This window comes from Mirounga angustirostris, unplaced genomic scaffold (genome assembly GCF_029215605.1).
Source record: "Mirounga angustirostris isolate CCGP_5_RB_7025 unplaced genomic scaffold, mMirAng1.0.hap1 SCAF_8, whole genome shotgun sequence".
Classification (NCBI taxonomy): Eukaryota; Metazoa; Chordata; class Mammalia; order Carnivora; family Phocidae; genus Mirounga; species Mirounga angustirostris.
The window spans coordinates 92,462,427-92,482,887 of record NW_026991716.1 but is presented as its reverse complement, the minus strand read 5'-3'; the positions used below and the strand labels follow the sequence as shown (position 1 = coordinate 92,482,887).

The window sequence follows — 20,461 nt, the reverse complement described above, 5'->3', positions numbered from 1 at the left end:
GTGGACTCCACGCTGAGCGTGGAGCCTGACAGAGGGCCTGATTTCATGACCCTGAGATCACAACCTGAGCTGAAACCAGGAGTTGGATGCTTACCTGACTGTACCACCCAGGCGCCCCTGAACTTGGCTAAATTCTAAGAGAGACAACAGAACTGGATATGGTGGCCCCCTCTAGCAGCCTACAGTCCGGGTGGGAGACAAGACATGTACACAGAATGGTTAAGACCAAGGAGAGAGCGGCAGCTTTAGGGATGTTTCACCTCTAAGCCTTCCCACGGGCCAGCAGACTACACCTTAAATTCTTAGAAGGATATTTTCCCAAGCTCTCCAACATAGACAGACAGACAGACACACAAGCTCTTTCGGGGACCCAGATAGGAATTCAATTTCTGCATGTCTGTCCAAAAGAGCCCACGTTTTCAGAGCTCATTATCATTAGCCAGAACACCATGGAGCATCAGCCTGGAACTCTGGGTTGTACTGTTTTTTTTTAAGATTTTATTTATTTATTTGACAGAGAGAGACACAGCGAGAGAGGGAACATAAGCAGGAGGAGTGGGAGAGGGAGAAGCAGGCTTCCCGTGGAGCAGGGAGCCTGATGTGGGGCTCGATCCCAGAACCCTGGGATCATGAACTGTGCCGAAGGCACAACAAATGAGCCACCCACACGCCCCGTTACTAGTTTGTTTTAAAGAATTAAAACTATTAGATGCTAGGGCAAATCCAAGTAAATTGGAAATACCTGGATTTTAGAGATTTAGTGAGTCTTCAATAAGTAAAATTATCCTTTGCTATAATTAGCAAAATTATGAGATTGATTTTCACCAGGATTTAAATATACATGTTTAGATTCTGTTATAATGAGCATCAACCTGCATTCCATATCATGGGTCATTGAGTAATACTTTTTTTTATTTGGGTTTTTCCCCCCAAAACAGCCTTTTTTTTTTTTTAGTTAATTAATTTATTTGAGAGCGAGCGAAGGAGGGGGAGAAGCAGAGGGAGAGAGACTCCAGAGACCAATGTGGGGCTTGATCTCACGACCCCAAGATCACAGCCTGACCCAAAACCAAGAGTTGGACACTTAACTGACTACACTGCCCAGGTGCCTCCGCCCCCATTATTGAATTATTGAGATATAATTCACATATGCAATTCACCAATTTAAATTGTACAATTTAGTGGGTTTCTTGGGGTATATTCACAGAGTTGTACAACTATTACTATAATAAGTTTTAGAATATTTTCATCATCCCACAAAGAACCCTTGTGCCCATTAGTGGTCACTCCCCATTCCCCTCCTTTAGCACCTGGCAAGCAGTAATCTACATTGTCTCTATGGATTTGCCTATTCTCGATATTTCATATAAATGGAATCATAGAATATGTGGCCTTTTATTTTTTTATTTTAAAAGATTTTATTTATTTATTTGACAGAGAGACACACAGTGAGAGAGGGACACAAGCAGGGGGAGGGGGAGAGGGAGAAGCAGGCTTCCTGCAGAGCAGGGTGCCTGACACGGGGCTCGATCCCAGGACCCTGGGATCACGACCTGAGCTGAAGGCAGACCCTAATTACTGAGCCACCCAGGCGCCCCGTGTGGCCTTTTATATCTGGCTTCTTTCACTTAGCATAATGTTTTCAAGGCTCATCCATATAGCATGGATGAGGTCTTCACTCCTTTTTTATGGCCAAATAATATTCCGTTGTAAACATACCACATTTTGTTTATCCATTCATCAGTTAATAGACATTTGGGTTGTTTCCACTTACTGACCATCATGAGTAATATTCCAACAATACATCGATAATGCCCACCTAGGAAAAAAGTTGAAATTTTTTATAACTATATGAGCATTTTTTTTTTTTTTATTTGAGAGAAAGAGAACACGAGCAGGGTGAGTGGCAGAGGGAGAAGCAGACTCCCCGCTGAGCAAGGAGCCCGATGTGGGGCTCGATCCCAGGACCCCGAGATCATGACCTGAGCTGAAGGCAGACGCTTAACGACTGAGCCACCCAGGTGCCCTATATGAGCTTTTTTTTTTTTTTTTAAAGATTTTTTATTTACTTATTTGAGAGAGAGAGAGAGAGAGAGAACACATGAGAGGGGATAGGGTCAGAGGACAAAGCAGACTCCCTGCCGAGCAGGGAGCCCAATGCGGGACTCGATGCAGGGACTCCAGGATCATGACCTGAGCCGAAGGCAGTCACTTAACCAACTGAGCCACCCAGGCGCCCATATATGAGCATTTTAAATAAAGGGTTAATTACAGATATCCTGCCCTTGGCTCTGGGTGCTCTGGCTGCCCACCCCGGCCGCTTGCTGCACGCCCTGTGACCCTGGGGAGAGTATCAGGTGTGGCTAGCAGGCTCCAGTGCAGTGAGAAATGATTGCAGACGAAATCTCAGACTTCCTCACTGCTGAGTGAGATCCATGCTGGGCGAATACAAGCTCTAAGGTGGTTAGTCGAAGAGCTTGTTTGAAAATCATGTAACCATTTTTTCTTAGGTTTTATTTTACACCATAATTTATTATGCTTTCCCCTAATGATCGCTAGATAGATGTTTTCCACTAACATGTTTAGTGCTGCAGGGACCATCCATGTACGTAAACCTAGTGCCCTCTGTGAGTGTTCCTGTGGGTTAGATGCCTAGAGGTTACCCTACAAGCGTCGAGAAGCTTGAGAAGCACCGTTAAGTTCCTAATGGAACTCCTGAAAACGTTTTCTTGTGTGTCACATTACATTTCTACCTCGGATCCATTCTGTAGACTCGTTCAAGTGTGCAACTAAAGCCAAAGTTCCAGAAATGGGACACAAAATCCAGTGTATTGGTTCACTTTTGCTGTGGGACAAACCATCCCGGATCTTAGCAGCTTAAAATGGCCGCCATTATATTTGTTTGCCGTTCTGTGGGTCAGCTGGTAGTTCCTGATGTGGCTAGGTGGTCTGGAATGGCCTCCCTCCCGTTTCTGGGGGCTCGGCTGCAGCTTCCCGTCCTGCGTGTCCTCGCCCCCGGGAGGCTAGTCCAGGCCTGTTCACGTAACATGGAAGCGTTCTAAGAGCACGAGAGGCTAAGCTCTGGGGCACAGATGCTTTTCATCACGTCTGCTTGCGTCACCTCGTTAGCTGGCGTCCCTCTGGTCAAAGCAGGTGACATGGGCCAGTCTGCCCACAAGGCCCGTAAGAACAGGCTCCACCCCTGACGGTAGGAGCAACAAACTCACATTGCAGAGAGGCTTTCACACAAGGATGGGGCAGCTCTTGTGGTGGTTTTTATAAAGAGTTCCCCACAGTAAGGAACAGCAAGCCCATCAGGAAGGAACTCTGACCACGTCTGCCTGGGTTGTGGCCTTTGTGGACAGTCTGAGGTGGTCCCCTTGTCACCTTATGCAAATGGAGTCACTTCATCCTTTCATTCCATACAATTTTGTTAGAATGGCATCCCAGAGAAGGGAATGTCTTCACATTCTTGGGGGCAGAGAGGGAAGGAGAAGGTTCTTATGATTTGTGTTTTCGTTGAATCCTTCAGTATATGAAGCAAGTCAGAATAAAACCTGGCCTTGGGCTGGAACTCCATTGAGGTTCGAGGTGGAGGGATTTCCCTGAGCATCCCATGAACGATGTGTGAAGGCTTCGGATGCCTCCCAGTTTGGTGAGGCAGCAAGCTTCAGCTGGGACCTCAGGCATCATCCTGGAATTCTGACACCAAAATGTATTTGAATATTTCTGACATCACTTGTCCAACTTACATATTCTAACTGGGCAGGTATGTTTACTTTTCAATAGAGTGGAGACAGCAGGCAGTTCTAACCTGTTAGATTTTAGACTGGAGAAGACAGGTTAAGTCCTGGATTTTGTTTTGGGTGTTTTACTAGTTTTGTTTATTCTCCTTACTGTATATAAAATGAGGTTGATATCCATGCACCCCTTCCTGTTCTTTAAAAAGAATATATGGAAGTATGAACCTTTTCAAATTCTTGAGCTCCTTGTAAAAAGGTGTCATTTGAATTCAAGGCAGTATTTCCTTTTAAAAGTCTCTGTAAGTTGATGTGTCAGTAAATCAACAGCCTCGAAGTACCCTGGGGATTTTAGAACAATCCATCAGTTTTATGAAATTATAGTATATGTTGATTTTTCAAAATGGCACTAGTCTTAATTCACAGTGAATAGTCCTTTATCCTTCTCCCCCTGAGTTTTCTCTGATCCTTCTTACAGATAAGGCGGCAGGGGTGGTGGTTGGGGCGGGGGGACATATGCAGCTTTTTTGCCAGAGTGAGACAAGAGGATCCAGGAGGCCGAAACAAGTGATCATCCAAAAAAGTGGAAAGGAAGTTCATGAACAGTGACTGAGTGCCTGCTTGACAAATGGCACCATTCCTTATTTAATCCAAATGACAAACCAGTGATGAGAGAATCAATAGCTCTACCAGACAGATGAGTCAATTCCGGCATGGAAGTTGGAGCACCAGGATGCCAGTGGGCAGCCTTGTTCCTGGTGCAAAGTATCAGGAGTGGACTGGGATCACTCACTCCCTGCATCTGGGGAGGCGAGCCCCACCTTCTCTGATCCAGCCCGGAGGAATAGTAAATAGTTAACCTGGGAGTCAGATGCGGAGAGTTCACCATGGGGCCTTTGGCCGATTATCTGACCTCCCAGACTCTCAAGTTCCCCCGTGGTGATGAGAGAGAATTCTGCTCATCTCATTGGTTTCTTGTGTGTGAGGGAGCCCGGCACAGGGCCTGCCCCGTGTCAGCCCTCAGAACTGCCTCGCAATCCCCATCTCCAGTTCCCACCTCTTGTGGTCAGCATTCACCTGCCTCCACATTCATCACAACGAAAATGGCATGGAATTGCCAAGGGAGACCATCTGGCACCCTTTAGGATACCCCAGGTTGAGCGCCCTTGATTCTGAACACCATCCAAGTCAGAACAGAGACCACCTTTCAGCTTCTCCCCCAAGCCCAAGGAACGGGGAGGAGGATGAAGGGTGGGGGGTGGGATCCGAGTGGTGGCCCTGATGTCAAAGGTATGTCATATTCCAACTCCTGTCAGTGCTGACGACTCGTTCATAGTGTCATTTAGTACAATATTTAGAAGACACATAAAACCTCCCTCAAAAAACCTAACAAAAGGCTGTGTAAAGACTTACTTGGCACCTCCACGGGAAAAGCCTTCATAGCCAAATACAGCAGATGTGGGAGGTGAGTAGCCAAAATTTTTATTGGTAATCATCTTTTTGTTCATGGAAGTGGGGGCGATACTCAAGAGCTGTATGCCAGGCAGGAGTTAGCTTTGTTCTCCTGGGGTTTTTCGTGTCTTTGTTTGTTTTTAATTCTAAAGTGTCACCGTGTTTTGTTTTTCCAGTTGGAGGATGGAAATGTCATCTCACTCACTCAGTGCAAACATAGTGAATACCTCCTCGGTGGCAGTGGCTCTGGTACCAGCTGGAGAGTCACAATAATTTCCGTGACAACCATAGCAGAATAGGTCGTGTGCAATTCCCATTTTAACGAGGCTCGGAGAAGTTAGTGCTCCCGAGCCTGCTCAATTTGAGACTGCAGTTAAACACCGTGCTGGTGGCCCTGAGGGCTGCAGGGGGTGTTTGTAAGATGTGGAGAGGAGTCTGTGAAGCTCTCCTGCCCTGACAGTTCTCCATCTCTTCTGGCTTCTCTCTTCTCCACTGTGATTGCTTTATCTCCCAGATTCTTACTTCTTCAGGCATCACAGCAGTTTCTTCATCCATTAACAGTGTAAGGATGACCCACAGGGTGAAAGCCATGAGGTCAGAGAATGTCTAGCTCCTTCCCTGGGTCCCCAGAGCCTTGCCCAGAGCCTGCCAGCTGTGAGGCGTTCCGTACAGTTTGTTTACTGACTCTGTGTGGTAGAGAGCCCTTTGCAGACCTTACTGCTACCGGTTATCTGGTCATTTGGTGATGGTGATGATGGAGAGAACCATTCTGTTGAGGAGGGAGAAGGTAAGCACCGCGTCTGCCTTGATTATTGATGTGGGAGCAGGAGGCAGAGGCGTGCCAGCCCCCCCGGAGCCGACTCACAGGGTCTGCCCTCGATGCCACCTTAACTCCCCAGTGTCTACTCTCTGGAAGGCATGCTGCTTTCTTGGTGTTCCAGTTTGCTGCTTCTCTGGGCACCATTTAGCCACTCATCATTTGTCGAACTGCATTCAGCCACTGCTGGGATTTGGAGTCGCGAGGAAGATGTTTAAGGCTTGAAGCATCCCCGTGGTGGCCCAGTCCCTGGGATGTCGCTGGGCACGGACCCGGGGCATCTCCCCTAAGTGGTCTCCTTGCCCTGACTGGTAGCCCTGCGTCAACCTCTCTGTGTCCACATTGCCCAGCGAGAGAGGTGGGCGTTCCCTCTGGAGCCTGAGGGAGCCCGCCGGAGAAGGAGGTGCCCGCTGAGCCCGGGAAGGAGGCTGGCACCGCCGTCCTGAGCCCCACGGCAGCGTTCCCGGTTCCCGTGTGGCCGGAAGATGAGCCTCGGAGCACTGGCGGTGGTGTCAGCCAGGCACCCGGGGCCAAGGAGCACAGATTTAAAGATTTCATGATACTCCTAGACAGCTGAGCAGAGATTCTATCAGCAGCAGCAAGCGCAGCCAGCCGGTTGTCACCTTGCCAGAGTTGGTGCAGTTCACTGGGGCGCCAAGTTGACAGGACACCAGTGTGGGGCTGTCTAAGAACCTGCTCTTTGGTGCACGTGTTGTGTTGTGTGTTGAATTGTGTATCTAAGGCCTCTGGGAGTGAGGAATGTTGCCCTCTACTGGGACGCTAACTTAATTTTTTATTCCAGCAAGTTAGCCAAAATGTTTCTGTTTGGTGGCAGTGTTTCTAACATGCTTAGTAGAAACTGAAATATTTTTATTAATGATCCTGAACAGTGAGTTATAGAGGGGATTTCCAGTTCTCATAGACCTTGGCCTTCTGCCTGCTGTAGGAGTGCAATGACTTCTCTTTGTTACTGGTATCAGACAATTCACCCAGAACATGTTTCCTGGATTTACTCTCTATACTGGGTATTAACTAGGGCAGACCTCTCTCCAGAATGCAGTACTTTTGCTGCATTGCATGTGAGTTTCTGGTGACCTCTGCACAGAATCTTACTTTATGATGTGGAATCACTTGTAAAGCAAAGACCCTTGTTCTAAAAAGACTCCTAATGTATTTATGATTTTTTTTTTTTTAATGATTGCCATTAGAAACTCAAATTCCTCTATATTGGTAATATGGTAATACCATGGAATCATGGTAATCTCATGATCCCCACAGAACTTGCAAAATTATTTTGGTGTAATTGAACTTAATGGTGAATGAGTTGCTAAAATTTAATTTACAGCCTACAGAAATTAGCAAATAAGGCACTTTGAATTTATTAGGGCAGTGTTTTTCTTTTTTTCTTTTTTAAAAGATTTTATTTATTGGGGCACCTGGGTGGCTCAGTCGGTTAAGCGGCTGCCTTCGGCTCAGGTCATGATCCCAGGGTCCTGGGATCGAGTCCCACATCGGGCTCCCTGCTCAGCGGGGAGCCTGCTTCTCCCTCTGCCCATTCCCCTGCTTGTGCTCTCTCTGTCTCAAATAAATAAATTAAAAAAAAAAAAGATTTTATTTATTTATTTGACAGACTAAGAGACAGCAAGCATGAGTTGGGGGAGGGCAGAGGGAGAGGGAGAAGCAGACTCCCCGCTGAGCAGAGAGCCCGATATGGGGCTCGATCCCAGGATCCTGGGATCATGACCAGAGCCAAAGGCAGAAGCTTAATCGACTGAGCCACCTAGGTGCTCCCTAGGGCAGTGCTTTTCAACAGTGACCCACAGTTATAAATCCACCTTATGGTGAACTACAGCTCACATATGGATTTGTATGCAGACAAAGAGAAACAAAACTTTCCCAAATTTACATACCATATGCAGTGCACCCTGATATTTTATATTCTCTCGTTTTCCCTCCTCCCTGCCTTTTTTTCCTTCTTCTACCTTTCCTTCTTTCTTCTTATGCTGCTATGACCCACCAAATCAGCTTCATCATTTACTAATGGGTCATGATCCATAGTTCCAAACATACCATGTTGGGGTAAAGATTTTCATCTCCATCCCTTCCTTTCTCCAAGTTTCTGATGTGTGTGTGTGTGTGTGTAGTCCTCCCTGCCTCCCTCCCTTCATAATCCTCTGCTTTCTGCCAGATAGCAGAACAAAAGAACTGTAAAGAACTTAAAACCCCACCTTCAGCTCAGTTGTCTGGTAGTCCTCCCCTACTCCCAGCCTTCAGGGCAAACAGACCTCTAAGAAGTGCCTTCTGAGTGACTTGCCCTGGTGCATTGCAGGGAAGTCCCCTTGTTTACTGGCTGAGAGTAATCTTTACAACTAGTTTAATAAAAGGCCCCCTTGTAGTACCTCTGCTCTGGCTTGGGAATAGCATTGCTTAATAATAATATAATTCTCTTAATTTTTTTTTTTTTAAGATTTTTATTTATTTGACAGAGAGAGACACAGCAAGAGAGGGAACACAAGCAGGGGGAGTGGGAGAGGGAGAAGCAGGCTTCCCGCCGAGCAGGGAGCCCGATGCGGGGCTCGATCCCAGGACCCTGGGATCATGACCTGAGCCGAAGGCAGACGCTTAACGACTGAGCCACCCAGGCGCCCCAATAATAATTATATTCTAACAGTGAATATTTATTAAGCACTTACTATGATTCAGACAGGGCTCAGTGCTTTCTGCACATTATCTCATTAAGTCTTCATAACTACCCTGTGAGACCTACCATTATTTATCCCTGAGTTTCTAGAAGCCGAGGCATGAAAAATCATTTGATTTGGCCAAGGTCACAGAAGACAGCCTGAGCTGAGATCTTATCCACGCTTTTATACCTCTCTACAGACATGTTATTCATAAAGCTAGTGGCCTTTCCAGATGGCTCCTTTTTCTGAAGCATAGATTTGAGAATGGCAGAACACCTTGCCCTGCTTTAACCATCCTTGCGTCTGGTTGACACACATTCATTGACAATTCTGTATCCCAGGCACTGTGCAAGGTACTGGGTGGGGGTAGACTCAGGAATGACCTGTTCCCATCATGGGAACAGTCATACAGTGTGATGAGGATGCAATGAGGCTGCAGGCAGCTGGGTGAGGAGACCCCAGGAGGCGGAGGGTCAGGTGGCAGGCCATTCATGGTAGGCTTCTCCCACGCCAGCAGGCCCCTGGTCCTCTGTCCTTGAGAAGCATGGGGTGCGTAGGAGGAGGGCCAGGTGCCTCTGAATCGTCATCAGCTTATACAGACAAACCCTGAGGAAAGTATTGGCCAGCTCCATGGGATCATTAAAACACTTCTAAGAATTCCTTTATCTTCAGGTTCTTACAGAATAAAGTAGTTTTTCTTTAGCGTGGTTGTTATCAACAGGGAGGCAGGAGAAAAATTAACCTCTCTCTATGTGAGTCATATTATTCCATTATCTAAAAGAGAGGGCCCAGGAAGTAATTCATTAATTTAAAATATGAAATGAAATATAACATGTGGGTGGTTGAGAAAGATCAAAGTCTTACATGTTTATGTGGCCTCATGCTCTGTTTTCACCTGGACGTACGTATTACTCACCTGCCATTAAAAATCTAGCTTCTTGAGCTTGTCTTTTCTCCCTACCCTTTTTAGGCTACAAGAGAAAAACACGTCATACTGTTTTGTGCTGGCATTAGTTATCTGAAGACTTACAGGTGACACTGAACCTGCCTGGATGAGGCAAACTGAGAGCAGACACAGTCTTCCAGGCATTGGCCACTCAGAGAGGACCCACAGCACCTGGGAGCTTGTTAGAAAGGCACGCTCAGGGGCACCAGGCTGGCTCAGTCAGAAGAGCATGCAACTCTTGATCTCAGGGTCATGAGTTTGAGCCCCACATTGGTTGTTGAGATTACTAAAAAAAAAAATAAACTTAAAAAAAAAAGAAAAGAAATGCAGGCTCAGGGACCAGAATCTGCATTCTAACAAGATCCCAGGTGATTCATATGTATATTAGAGTTTCAGAAGCACTGTCCTTGGCCACCTTACACCAGCCATACTTTCCCCGGGTGTGGAAGCATCCAAAGGATGCCCTTTGTTCTTACCAATTCTGCAGTTGCCCACGGTGCACACCTGTCAGTAAAAGCAAATTGTGCTTCAGCCCCGTGTGTTCATTCCCCTGACACCCACCAGTGCTCACCAGTTAGCTCTTCTGCTTAATTAAACCCTCAAAAATATATTCCAATAAGTCTGGGTCAAGTTTAACATTTGTCAAAACCAGCTTTATGAAGTTGGGACTGAAATACAATGAATGGCACAGTATTTAAAGTATAGCATTTCATAAGTTCTGACGTCTGTATATATCAGTGAGGCCATCACCACGATCAAGATAATAAACATGGGGCGCCTGGGTGGCTCACTCGTTGGGTGTCTGCCTTCGGCTCAGGTCATGATCCCGGGGTCCTGGGATCGAGCCCCGCATCGGGCTCCCTGCTCTGCAGGAAGCCTGCTTCTCCCTTTCCTACTCCCCGTTTGTGTTCCCTCTCTTGCTGTCGCTCTCTCTGTCAAATAAATAAATAAATAAAATCTTTAAAAAAATATATATATATAATAAACATGAGTCACCAAGTACCATAAAGTTTCCATGTGCCCCTTTGTGTCCTTCCTCCACCACCAGGTAACCCCACTATCGATAAGTTTGTATTTTATATGAATGGAATCCTACAGTATGGCCTCTTTTTTGTTTGTCTGGCTTCTTTTAGCATAATTATTTTTAGACTCCTCGTGAGTACTGTGTGTATCAGTTCTATTGCTGAGTAGTATTCCATTATATGCATATAAGACAGTATACTTGCTGATAACATTTTGGGTTGTTTCCACCTTTGGCTAGTTACAGATGGGGCTACCATGAGCATTTGTGTATAAGTCTTTGGATGATCATGTGCTTTCCATTTGCTTGGTAAATAAATATCCAGGAATGGAATACCAGGATCATATGGTCTGTGTATATTTAACTTTTTAAGAAACTACCAGCTGTGGGATGCCTGGGTGGCTCCATCGGTTAAGCATCTGCCTTCGGCTCAGGTCATAATCCCAGGGTCCTGGGATCGAGTCCCGCATCGGACTCCTTGCTCAGCAGGGAGCCTGCTTCTCCCTCTGCTGCTCTTCCTGCTTGTGCTGTCTCTCACTATGTCAAATAAACAAATAAAATTAAAAAAAAACAAAACAAAACTACCAGCTGTTTTCCAAAGTAGTTACACCATTTTATATCCCCACCAGCAATGTGTGAGAGTTTCGATGGCCTTCACATCTCCAACACTGGATATTGTCTTTGTGTTTGTACCCATTCTGGTAGGGATGATGAGGTATCTCTCAGTGGGCTTTAATTTGTAGGTTATTAATAAGCATCTTATTTATTTATTTATTTATTTATTTATTTATTTATTTATTTAGACAGAGAGCGAGAGAGAGGGAGAGAGAGAGAGAGCACAAGCAGAGGGAGGAGAAGCAGACTTCGCACTGAGCAGGGAGCCCGATGTGGGGCTCGATCCCAGGATCCTGGGATCATGACCTGAGCTGAAGGCAGACGTTACTTAACCGACTAAGCCACCCTGGCACCCCTATTTTTTTCTCTTATGGATTATGTTTGTGGTGTCATATCTTAAGAAATATTTGCCTAAACCAAGGTCATAAGGGATTTCTCTTATGTTTTCTTCTAGAAGTGTTAGAATTTTACAGTTTTTTTTTTTTAAGATTTTATTTATTTGACAGAGAGAGACAGTGAGAGCAGGAACACAAGCAGGGGGAGTGGGAGAGGGAGAAGCAGGCTCCCCGCTGAGCAGGGAGCCCGATGCGGGGCTCGATCCCACGACCCTGGGATCATGACCTGAGCCGAAGGCAGACGCTTAACGACTGAGCCACCCAGGCGCCTCTAGAAGTGTTAGAATTTTAAGTTAGGTTTTATATTTATGTCCACAATCCATGTTGAGTTAATTTCTTTATGTGGTACACATAGGATGGAAATTTTTGTTGTTTGGTTTTGCGTATCTATATCCAGTTGTTCCAGCATCATTTGTGGAAAAGATGATCTTCATTGAATTGCCTTTGAGCCTGTGTTGAAAATCACTTGGCCATATGTACATAAATAAGCCTCTTGAAATGTTCAGGGCCTGGCAACAGGGGAAACCACTGGTGAAAGCAACAAGAACTCTGGGTTCTCAGATGGCCAAGGTTGATTGCTATCCAGTGGTGGTGCTGGGACTCAAGCTTTGGGGTCTTTAAAGGGGATCTTGAGCTTGCTGTGCGAGTCCAGCAGAGTGGACTTGCAGAGTGTGTGTGCCATCCTTGGGTGAGCTGAGGAGATAGTCCCTGAAATGAGTTTGATAGAGTTCAATTCCCTCCCTGTCCTTTGTTGAGCAGGGCTGAGTGTGCATGGCATTACCCTTGTAGATGCATAGGAGAGGCAGGAATACATTACATCCAGTGGCCGCCTTCAGACACTGGGGCGTAATTGTCTCCTGCAGCTCTTTGAGAAACCTGGGGCCCCCATACCTCATGCAGTCCACAGTTGCACGGGCTCTGGGACGTTCTGGGCCGGCCCTTTTCTAGTCTGAGATAAGAGGTCACTCTGGGCAGCGGTAGGGGTGCAGCAGACCCCCGTTCTTCTGTGCTCACCACCGTGCGCCTCAGGAGCTGCCTGGTCTCCTCGAGGCTGCAGACTGGCAGACACGCTGCTGTCTTCCCGAGCTGCTGTGGGCAGGACTCCCGATCCCCGTCTGAGATCAGCCGGAGGCCCAGGTCAGTGAGGTGCCTGCCGTGCCCGGGGCAGGGCCACTGCGGGGGCTCCTCCCGCCGTGGGGTCTCTCTCGCATCCCTGGCAGGGTGGTTGTCCTGCAGGACGGGGGAGCCTTCCCGAAGGTCGGGCCGAGCCTCGCTCAGGGAGGAGGAAGAGGGAGCTGTTGTGGCGCGGGCATGTGGGTTTGGGTCAGCTGTGCGTTCCCGGCCGGGCAGAGTGACTCCGGGGCGAGGGAAGTGGCTCCTCACACACTGCCGAGGTGGACCCTGGCACCACCGTGTGTCTCCGGCCCCTGTGTAGTGTAGTGAATGCGAGGAGCCTAACACACTGTTTGTTTTCCAGGCCCTCCTAGCAGGCATGCGGAACCGGGAGAACAGCTCGCCCTGCCAGGGCAACGGGGAGCAGGCCGGCAGGGGCAAGAGCCTGGGCTCGGCGTGGCCCGGCGAGGAGGAGCCCTGCAACGATGGGAGCACGCCGTCCTACAAGAAGCCTCTGTATGGCATCTCACACAAGATCATGGAGAAGAAGAACCCTCCCGCCGGCGACGTGCTCAGCACGTACGAGCTCTTCGACAAGGCCAACTCCAGCAACAGCCCGTCGCCGCTGCGGCTCCTGAACGAGCCCCAGAAGCGGGACTGTGGCGGCGCCGCGGCCGCCACCGACGCCGACCCCAACATCTACTTTCTGATCCAGAAGATGTTCTACATGCTCAACACGCTCTCTTCCAACATGTCGCAGCTGCACAGCAAGGTGGACCTGCTCTCCCTGGAGGTGAGCCGCATCAAGAAGCAGGTGAGCCCCACCGAGATGGTGGCCAAGTTCCAGCCGCCCCCCGAGTACCAGCTCACGGCGGCGGAGCTCAAGCAGATCGTGGACCAGAGCCTGTCGGGCGGCGACCTGGCCTGCCGCCTGCTGGTGCAGCTCTTCCCCGAGCTCTTCAGCGACGTGGACTTCTCGCGCGGCTGCAGCGCGTGCGGCTTCGCGGCCAAGCGGAAGCTGGAGTCGCTGCACCTGCAGCTCATCCGCAACTACGTGGAGGTCTACTACCCCTCGGTGAAGGACACGGCCGTGTGGCAGGCCGAGTGTCTGCCCCAGCTGAACGACTTCTTCAGCCGCTTCTGGGCCCAGCGGGAGATGGAGGACAGCCAGCCCGGCGGCCAGGTGGCCGGCTTCTTCGAGGCCGAGCAGGTGGACGCCAGCCACTTCCTGGACAGCAAGGACCAGGAGGAGGCCCTGTCCCTGGACCGGAGCAGCACGATCGCCTCAGACCACGTGGTGGACACGCAGGACCTCACCGAGTTCCTGGACGAAGCGTCGTCCCCCGGCGAGTTCGCCGTCTTCCTCCTGCACCGGCTCTTCCCCGAGCTCTTCGACCACCGGAAGCTGGGCGAGCAGTACAGCTGCTACGGGGACGGCGGCAAGCAGGGGCTGGACCCGCAGCGGCTGCAGATCATCCGCAACTACACGGAGATCTACTTCCCCGACATGCAGGAGGAGGAGGCCTGGCTGCAGCAGTGCGCCCAGCGCCTCAACGACGAGCTCGAGGGCCTGGCGCTGGACGGCGGCAGCGAGGGCGAGCCCGCGCGCGACGACTGCTACGACTCCTCCAGCCTGCCCGACGACGTCTCCGTGGTCAAGGTGGAAGACAGCTTCGAGGGCGAGCGGCCGGGCCGGCGCTCCAAGAAGATCTGGCTGGTGCCCATCGACTTCGACAAGCTGGAGATCCCGCAGCCCGACTTCGAGGTGCCGGGCGCCGACTGCCTGCTGAGCAAGGAGCAGCTGCGCAGCATCTACGAGAGCAGCCTGTCCATCGGCAACTTCGCCTCGCGCCTGCTGGTGCACCTCTTCCCCGAGCTCTTCACGCCCGACAACCTGCGCAAGCAGTACAACTGCAGCGGCTCCCTGGGCAAGAAGCAGCTGGACCCGTCCCGCATCAGGCTCATCCGCCACTACGTGCAGCTGCTGTACCCGCGCGCCAAGAACGACCGCGTCTGGACGCTGGAGTTCGTGGGCAAGCTGGACGAGCGCTGCCGGCGCCGCGACACGGAGCAGCGGCGCTCCTACCAGCAGCAGCGCAAGGTCCACGTGCCGGGCCCCGAGTGCCGGGACCTGACGAGCTATGCGGTCAACCCCGAGAGGTTCCGAGAGGAATTCGAGGGGCCCCCGCTGCCCCCCGAAAGAAGCAGCAAGGACTTCTGCAAGATCCCCCTGGACGAGCTGGTGGTTCCCTCGCCCGACTTCCCGGTGCCTTCGCCGTACCTGCTGTCGGACAAGGAGGTGCGCGAGATCGTGCAGCAGAGCCTGTCGGTGGGCAACTTCGCCGCCCGGCTCCTGGTCAGGCTCTTCCCGGAACTCTTCACCGCCGAGAACCTGCGGCTGCAGTACAACCACTCGGGCGCCTGCAACAAGAAGCAGCTGGACCCCACGCGCCTGAGGCTCATCCGGCATTACGTGGAGGCCGTGTACCCGGTGGAGAAGATGGAGGAGGTGTGGCACTACGAGTGTATCCCGAGCATCGACGAGCGGTGCCGCCGCCCCAACAGGAAAAAATGCGACATCCTGAAGAAAGCCAAGAAGGTGGAGAAGTGATGGGCGCGCCGGGGACTGAGCGTTCTGGCGGAGCGCGCCCGCGGGATCCACAGACACGCACCTTACGTCGGTGGGGAGTGGCTCACTGCATTTGCACACGTCGACACCACCCAGCCACAGGAAAGGAGCCTTGCGTTTGGTCTCTCCCACTCCCGACTTTCAGTCCCGTGTCCCAGGGGTGCAGCCAGAGTCCGGGAGAGCGGAGCCGTGAGAGCAGAGAGGCCTCAGGCGTAGGGCGTTCTCTCCTTGGCTGTGTCCTCTCCCCCCCCCCCCCCTCCGCGATTTCAGATGCATACTCAGCAGCTCTCTTGTTCCTCTTCCCACATTTTACATCTTCCATTTTTATCCATTTGTTTTTAATTAAAAAGAAACCTTTTTTAAAAAAAAAATCATTGGGCTCTTTGGGGGCCATTTCACTTAGAAAAACTATCTTTTAAATATTTGAGGTGAAGTACTGTAAGATGACTTCAGTTGCTGGGATTTTTTTCTTTTTTAAGATGGCTTCAGATTTATGAAATTTTTAGAAATGCCATGTTCCTGCATGATGGCTAATAATAGCTTCAGGTGACATAGAGACCAGTTTTACTGACCTTGTCTTTTACATCGACTTTGGAAGAGTCAAGATGCCCCTTGGATGGCAGCAGAGGGGATGGAGTAGTGGGACCTCCTCCCCCAGCATGGTTGCATCCTCCGCCGTGGTGCTGAGGAAGGGGCCTACCCGCAACCTGGCCTATTCGTAGTTGCCAATGTCGGTAGAATGCTGTGCTCACTCTCTGTAGACGAGAACACTGGATGATGATGATGATGATGATGATATGAATGTAGATAGACGTGGAAACACGTACACAATGTCATTTTGAGCTGTGTCCTTCCACTGCCCCCGTCCCTCTCTACACAAGGATGCTGTTTGGAGGGGCAGACACATTTCCTTGGAAAATAGTGTGTGTGAATATTTGGCTTCTTGTTTGATTTAAGGATGGGCCCCTCTGAGCTCACCAAAGCTGTTTACTTTCCATGTGTGTATTTGTGCAAAAAGCCCGGTTCTGGGAGCTGTCTGATGGCTTCACCACACCTCAGTGTGAGCCCCTCCCGTCGGTAGCACATCCTTGTTCCTCAGGGCAAGCCCAGGCCTCGGGCCCTCTTGGGGATACCTGGCATTGGAAGGTCACAGGTCATTCATTGGGGCTCCCCCGTCCCTTCCCAGAGTCCACTCAGCTGTCCCCTCAGACCCCCCTGAAGCTCTGCTGCCCTACCCTTGGCCAGTCCCTTGGCCTAGGAGTAAGACATCTCTTCTTTCATCACTGGTTGGGAAGGTCACACTGCTCCAGGCCAGTGGCATACTTCTCCAGGACATCCAGTCAGGAAATGCCCCAGCAGGTAAAGTCCTGAAAAACAATACTTTTACCTACCTGACTTTGGGGTCCAAAGCCCTCAGAGGGAAAGGAAATGGTATAACCCAAACGGAGTACATCATACCGGAAACTTGGAAAATGAACTGAATCACATAGGGTGGTCCTAAAACCCTTGTGGAATGTTGCAGAGTTAATAACCTAGTGGCCTAATGTTTGCTACCTTAAAATACAGAAATAATAGAAACAAATCTGTGAATTTTCTTTATACAACTGATAAAGACTGCAGTTCCGGTGGCTGTATGACATAATTTTGCCTGCACCCAGAGGGCTTTTAATTTTTTTTCTTTTTAATGACAGGATTTTGAGCAACGTAAAGTTGCCAATCTAACTTTAGTAAATTTGCTTTTACATGTCATTTACAGATGATTTCTGTCGAAGCTGCAGACCTAAATTATTGAAACTTAGAATTGCACAGGGACTTAATGACTCTCTCACATACACCCACAGCCACCCACATGTGCACACACATTTCTTACTGAAAAACTTCAGTGGGATGAAGGGGACCTACATGAACAATGAGCTCAACCTCTTTGTGCCTCGGAAAGAAGGGACTAGCGCAGCCAGGAAACTCACTTCCTCCCCCTCACGTGGGCCTTTCCCGACGCCTTAGTCTACATGCGCGTGCGCACGCCCTACCCAAAGATGGCCGCGGCACCCTCGCCCGCCAGCCCTCTGGCCCGAGAGCGCCGCGGAACTTGTTCTGGTCTCTAGCATGTGTCCCAGAGGATTCCAAGCCATGTGAAAGTTGCCCTGCTTTCTAGAGGGTGCACTACGACCCTACAACTTCAGAAGCACAATCATTGATCAATAATAAAAAGTCCCGTCTCCCCCACGTTAGAGAAATCAACAAGTTCTAGGGATGAAATGTGTTTCTTCACGACCTAGAGCATGTTCAGTTCTTGGAAACTGCATTTTGGTGGTTTCCTTAATACCTTTCCTGTGCAGGGCCTCTCCCCCACCCCCCACCTCCGCCCGGCCCCTAATCTTAGAGTCCCTTTTAGTGGCGAGAGGTGGACACACTCTGGGAGTTGGTGACTGTCCCTCCGGACCGTCTCATCAGGAAAACCCTGCAGGTCCTGCGTCTGTCTGTATGGCGTCCTCAGCTCTCCGCCATACAGGTGGGCTCCAGGGCAGTTTTTTACATGAAGCAATAGAAGTACAAAATACTTTTTTCAAAATTTAGTATTTTCCATCAAATGTGTTGGTAAACCCCTTCCCCCTCCCCATCCAGATTCTTTGGTTTTTACTTGTTTGTTTTTGGGTTCTTTTTTCCTTGATTGATTCTGGAGGACTAAAGAATTAGCACAGACACATTCTGATGTTAAGGAAAATAGCAAGTCACAATAGGTGGTAGTGCCCCTCGTTTTCTCTTGTTAGTAAGTTTTAAAAGAATGTATGAAGGTAGTCATGAATGTACTAAGTGTTCTAATCCTGCTTCAGTTCACTTTGGCTGTGTCTACATGACAACAAATGTTTGACAGGGAATAAAGTTGTGTCTAGTGTCATGGGCCATAGTGTGCCCCTCCCCCTTCGGTGTTGGCCCCAAATCTTCCTTTCTTTTTACGTTTGGGTGGAGGGGTTACCACGTCAGCAGCAATCATCAACCAACCAATGGGATCTACTTAGTGGTGAAAGGATTCGCTGTTTAAATGGTAAGAGTCGCTGGCCTGACCACACCGCAGCTCGGCCGCTTGGGTTCCTATAGAGATGGCCTCGGTTTCTACCTTCCCCCCCCCAAATGTTTGCTTCTTGTCCGACTGCAGTGGGGTCTTGAGACCCCTGATTGGAGGTCACTGAGATCTCTCACCCTGCCTGGCTGTGTGGATAGGAGTATGAAGTGGAGGTGGGGGCCAACGGGCTGTTAATGCCATTTGGAAATACTTGCCTCATGTAGATCCAGCCTTAATGTTTTTCTGACATCCTAGTGAAAGCAGACCCTGCACAAAGTGGATATCAGAGTTAATACTGTGAGGAGACAAAATAACGAGAATAGTTTTACCAAAGATAATGAAATACTGCATAATGTCTGCATTTTACCATTGATTTGAGTGCATTCTTAGAAAACTGAATGTAACAAAAACCCAGGACATTTTTGGAAATTGTATGCTCTCTAGCAAACTTTGTGTGAATTTTTATACAAGCACTGTTTTATGAGTTATATAAAATGTTATAAAAATAGAAAAAAATATGGTCTTTGTAACCTCTTCTTTTCTTAGGGCCCACGTCTCTCAGAACCTGTGTTGGTCTCCTTGTCTCCATGTGGCCTCCTTTGCCCCTCCCATGGGAGGACAGGAACCGGGGTGGGGGTGGGGGGTGTCTCATGTCTCAGCCTCTCGGGCTTCCACGCCCGGGGTGTCCGGGGCACAGCTCCCAGGATTTCACTTGGCTACAGCTGAATGACCGAGAAGTCACCAAATAAATCCTAGCCCTCTTCTACACAAACCACTTCCTGGCCACATGGCAGGAGGTGCATTTGCCTTTTCATACCTTTCCTGGTCGGGTGCCAGCCCGGCCCTGCTACCAAGCCAGCAGAGCTTCATTTCACTCTTTTTTTTCTCACTTTGGATCAAATGGGATTTAGTTCCTCCAAGCCAGCATATTATTAACTGATGATAAAAGGATACATGTTTTTTCTTACCTCTTCTCTTCGGCTAAGCATAAATTCTTTCATATTCATAGAAAAATATTATCTCAAGTTGTCGGAGGAACATTGTTTTTGGCCAAAGGTCACAAAGAAAAGAACTTGTGGCCTGGGACTCGAACACTTTCCCCCGTGACCCTTTGCTTCGGTGTGAATCCTGACACTTCTGTGTGTAAGCCTTGTCAGCAGGTTAGGGCTGGTCAGGGGCTGGAGTAACAAGTTTAAGCAAGACTTGAAGGAAGACGAAATTCTTTAATTCTGGCTGTAGGTATGTTTGTTTTCTACCCAAAAAGAAAAGTCACAGAATTTCAATATATGGGAGCTTACTTATAAAATCCAGTTCTCGGAGATAAGAACTACACACTGAATTATCATGATCACGGGAATGGTGAAGTGCAATGGACTCTGAAGGAACTTCTAAATAAAGGTACCCCCCCCCCCCATGGCCAACAGTGAGACAGGAATGAACACTCATTGCCTACTCGCTGTAACGGCACCTCATATCCACTGAGTACACGCCATGTGCCAGCCACACCGCTGGGAACTCGACCTGTGAGGTAAGTTCCATAATTATGCCTATTAAGAAAGGTATGGTATGGCCCTGAGTGGTGTATATACTATCTCATTTAATTCTCATAAAAACTCAAGTGTCTTGGGAGCTATTATTATTTGTTTAGTGGTGAGGAAGCAGAGAGAAGTATGTTTCTTGCCCAAGTTTGTGCAACTGGCAAGTTGCAGTGTCAGGGTTTAAACCTGTTTATTTCTGCAATACCACACCGTCCCGGGTGGTGAACATCCTCTGAGCCACAACACACAAAGATACAGATCCGAAAACAAGTGCAAGTCACTGGTGTCCTTTATCACCCACATCCTCTGAGCCCCGATTCGTCTGATCTTAGATATGGGCGTGCTGGTATTTAGAACTGCTGTGTGTGAAATCACTGGCGAATGTGGATAGCCATGTCCTGGGAATAGTGAGCAAATCTGGGAAGAGTTTGTGAAAGTAACTGCCAT

The 20,461-nt window shown here is 49.1% G+C and overlaps 1 protein-coding gene across 7 annotated transcripts in view; it reads left to right on the top strand.

Annotated features, from left to right (window-relative positions):
• Positions 1–15,537, top strand: part of BEND3 (BEN domain containing 3) — a 69,369-nt gene extending 53,832 nt beyond the window's left edge. For 6 of the 7 annotated variants that reach the window (XM_064597936.1, XM_064597934.1, XM_064597939.1 and 3 more), the window contains one exon: positions 13,148–15,537. In XM_064597936.1, coding sequence (XP_064454006.1) covers positions 13,148–15,394 — 2,247 coding nt within the window. In that variant the 3' untranslated portion in view covers positions 15,395–15,537. Of the gene's footprint in view, positions 1–5,368; positions 5,980–13,147 lie in introns of all 7 variants that reach the window. The other variant, XM_064597938.1, reaches the window with a different exon arrangement.
• Positions 15,538–20,461: the final 4,924 nt, after the last annotated feature.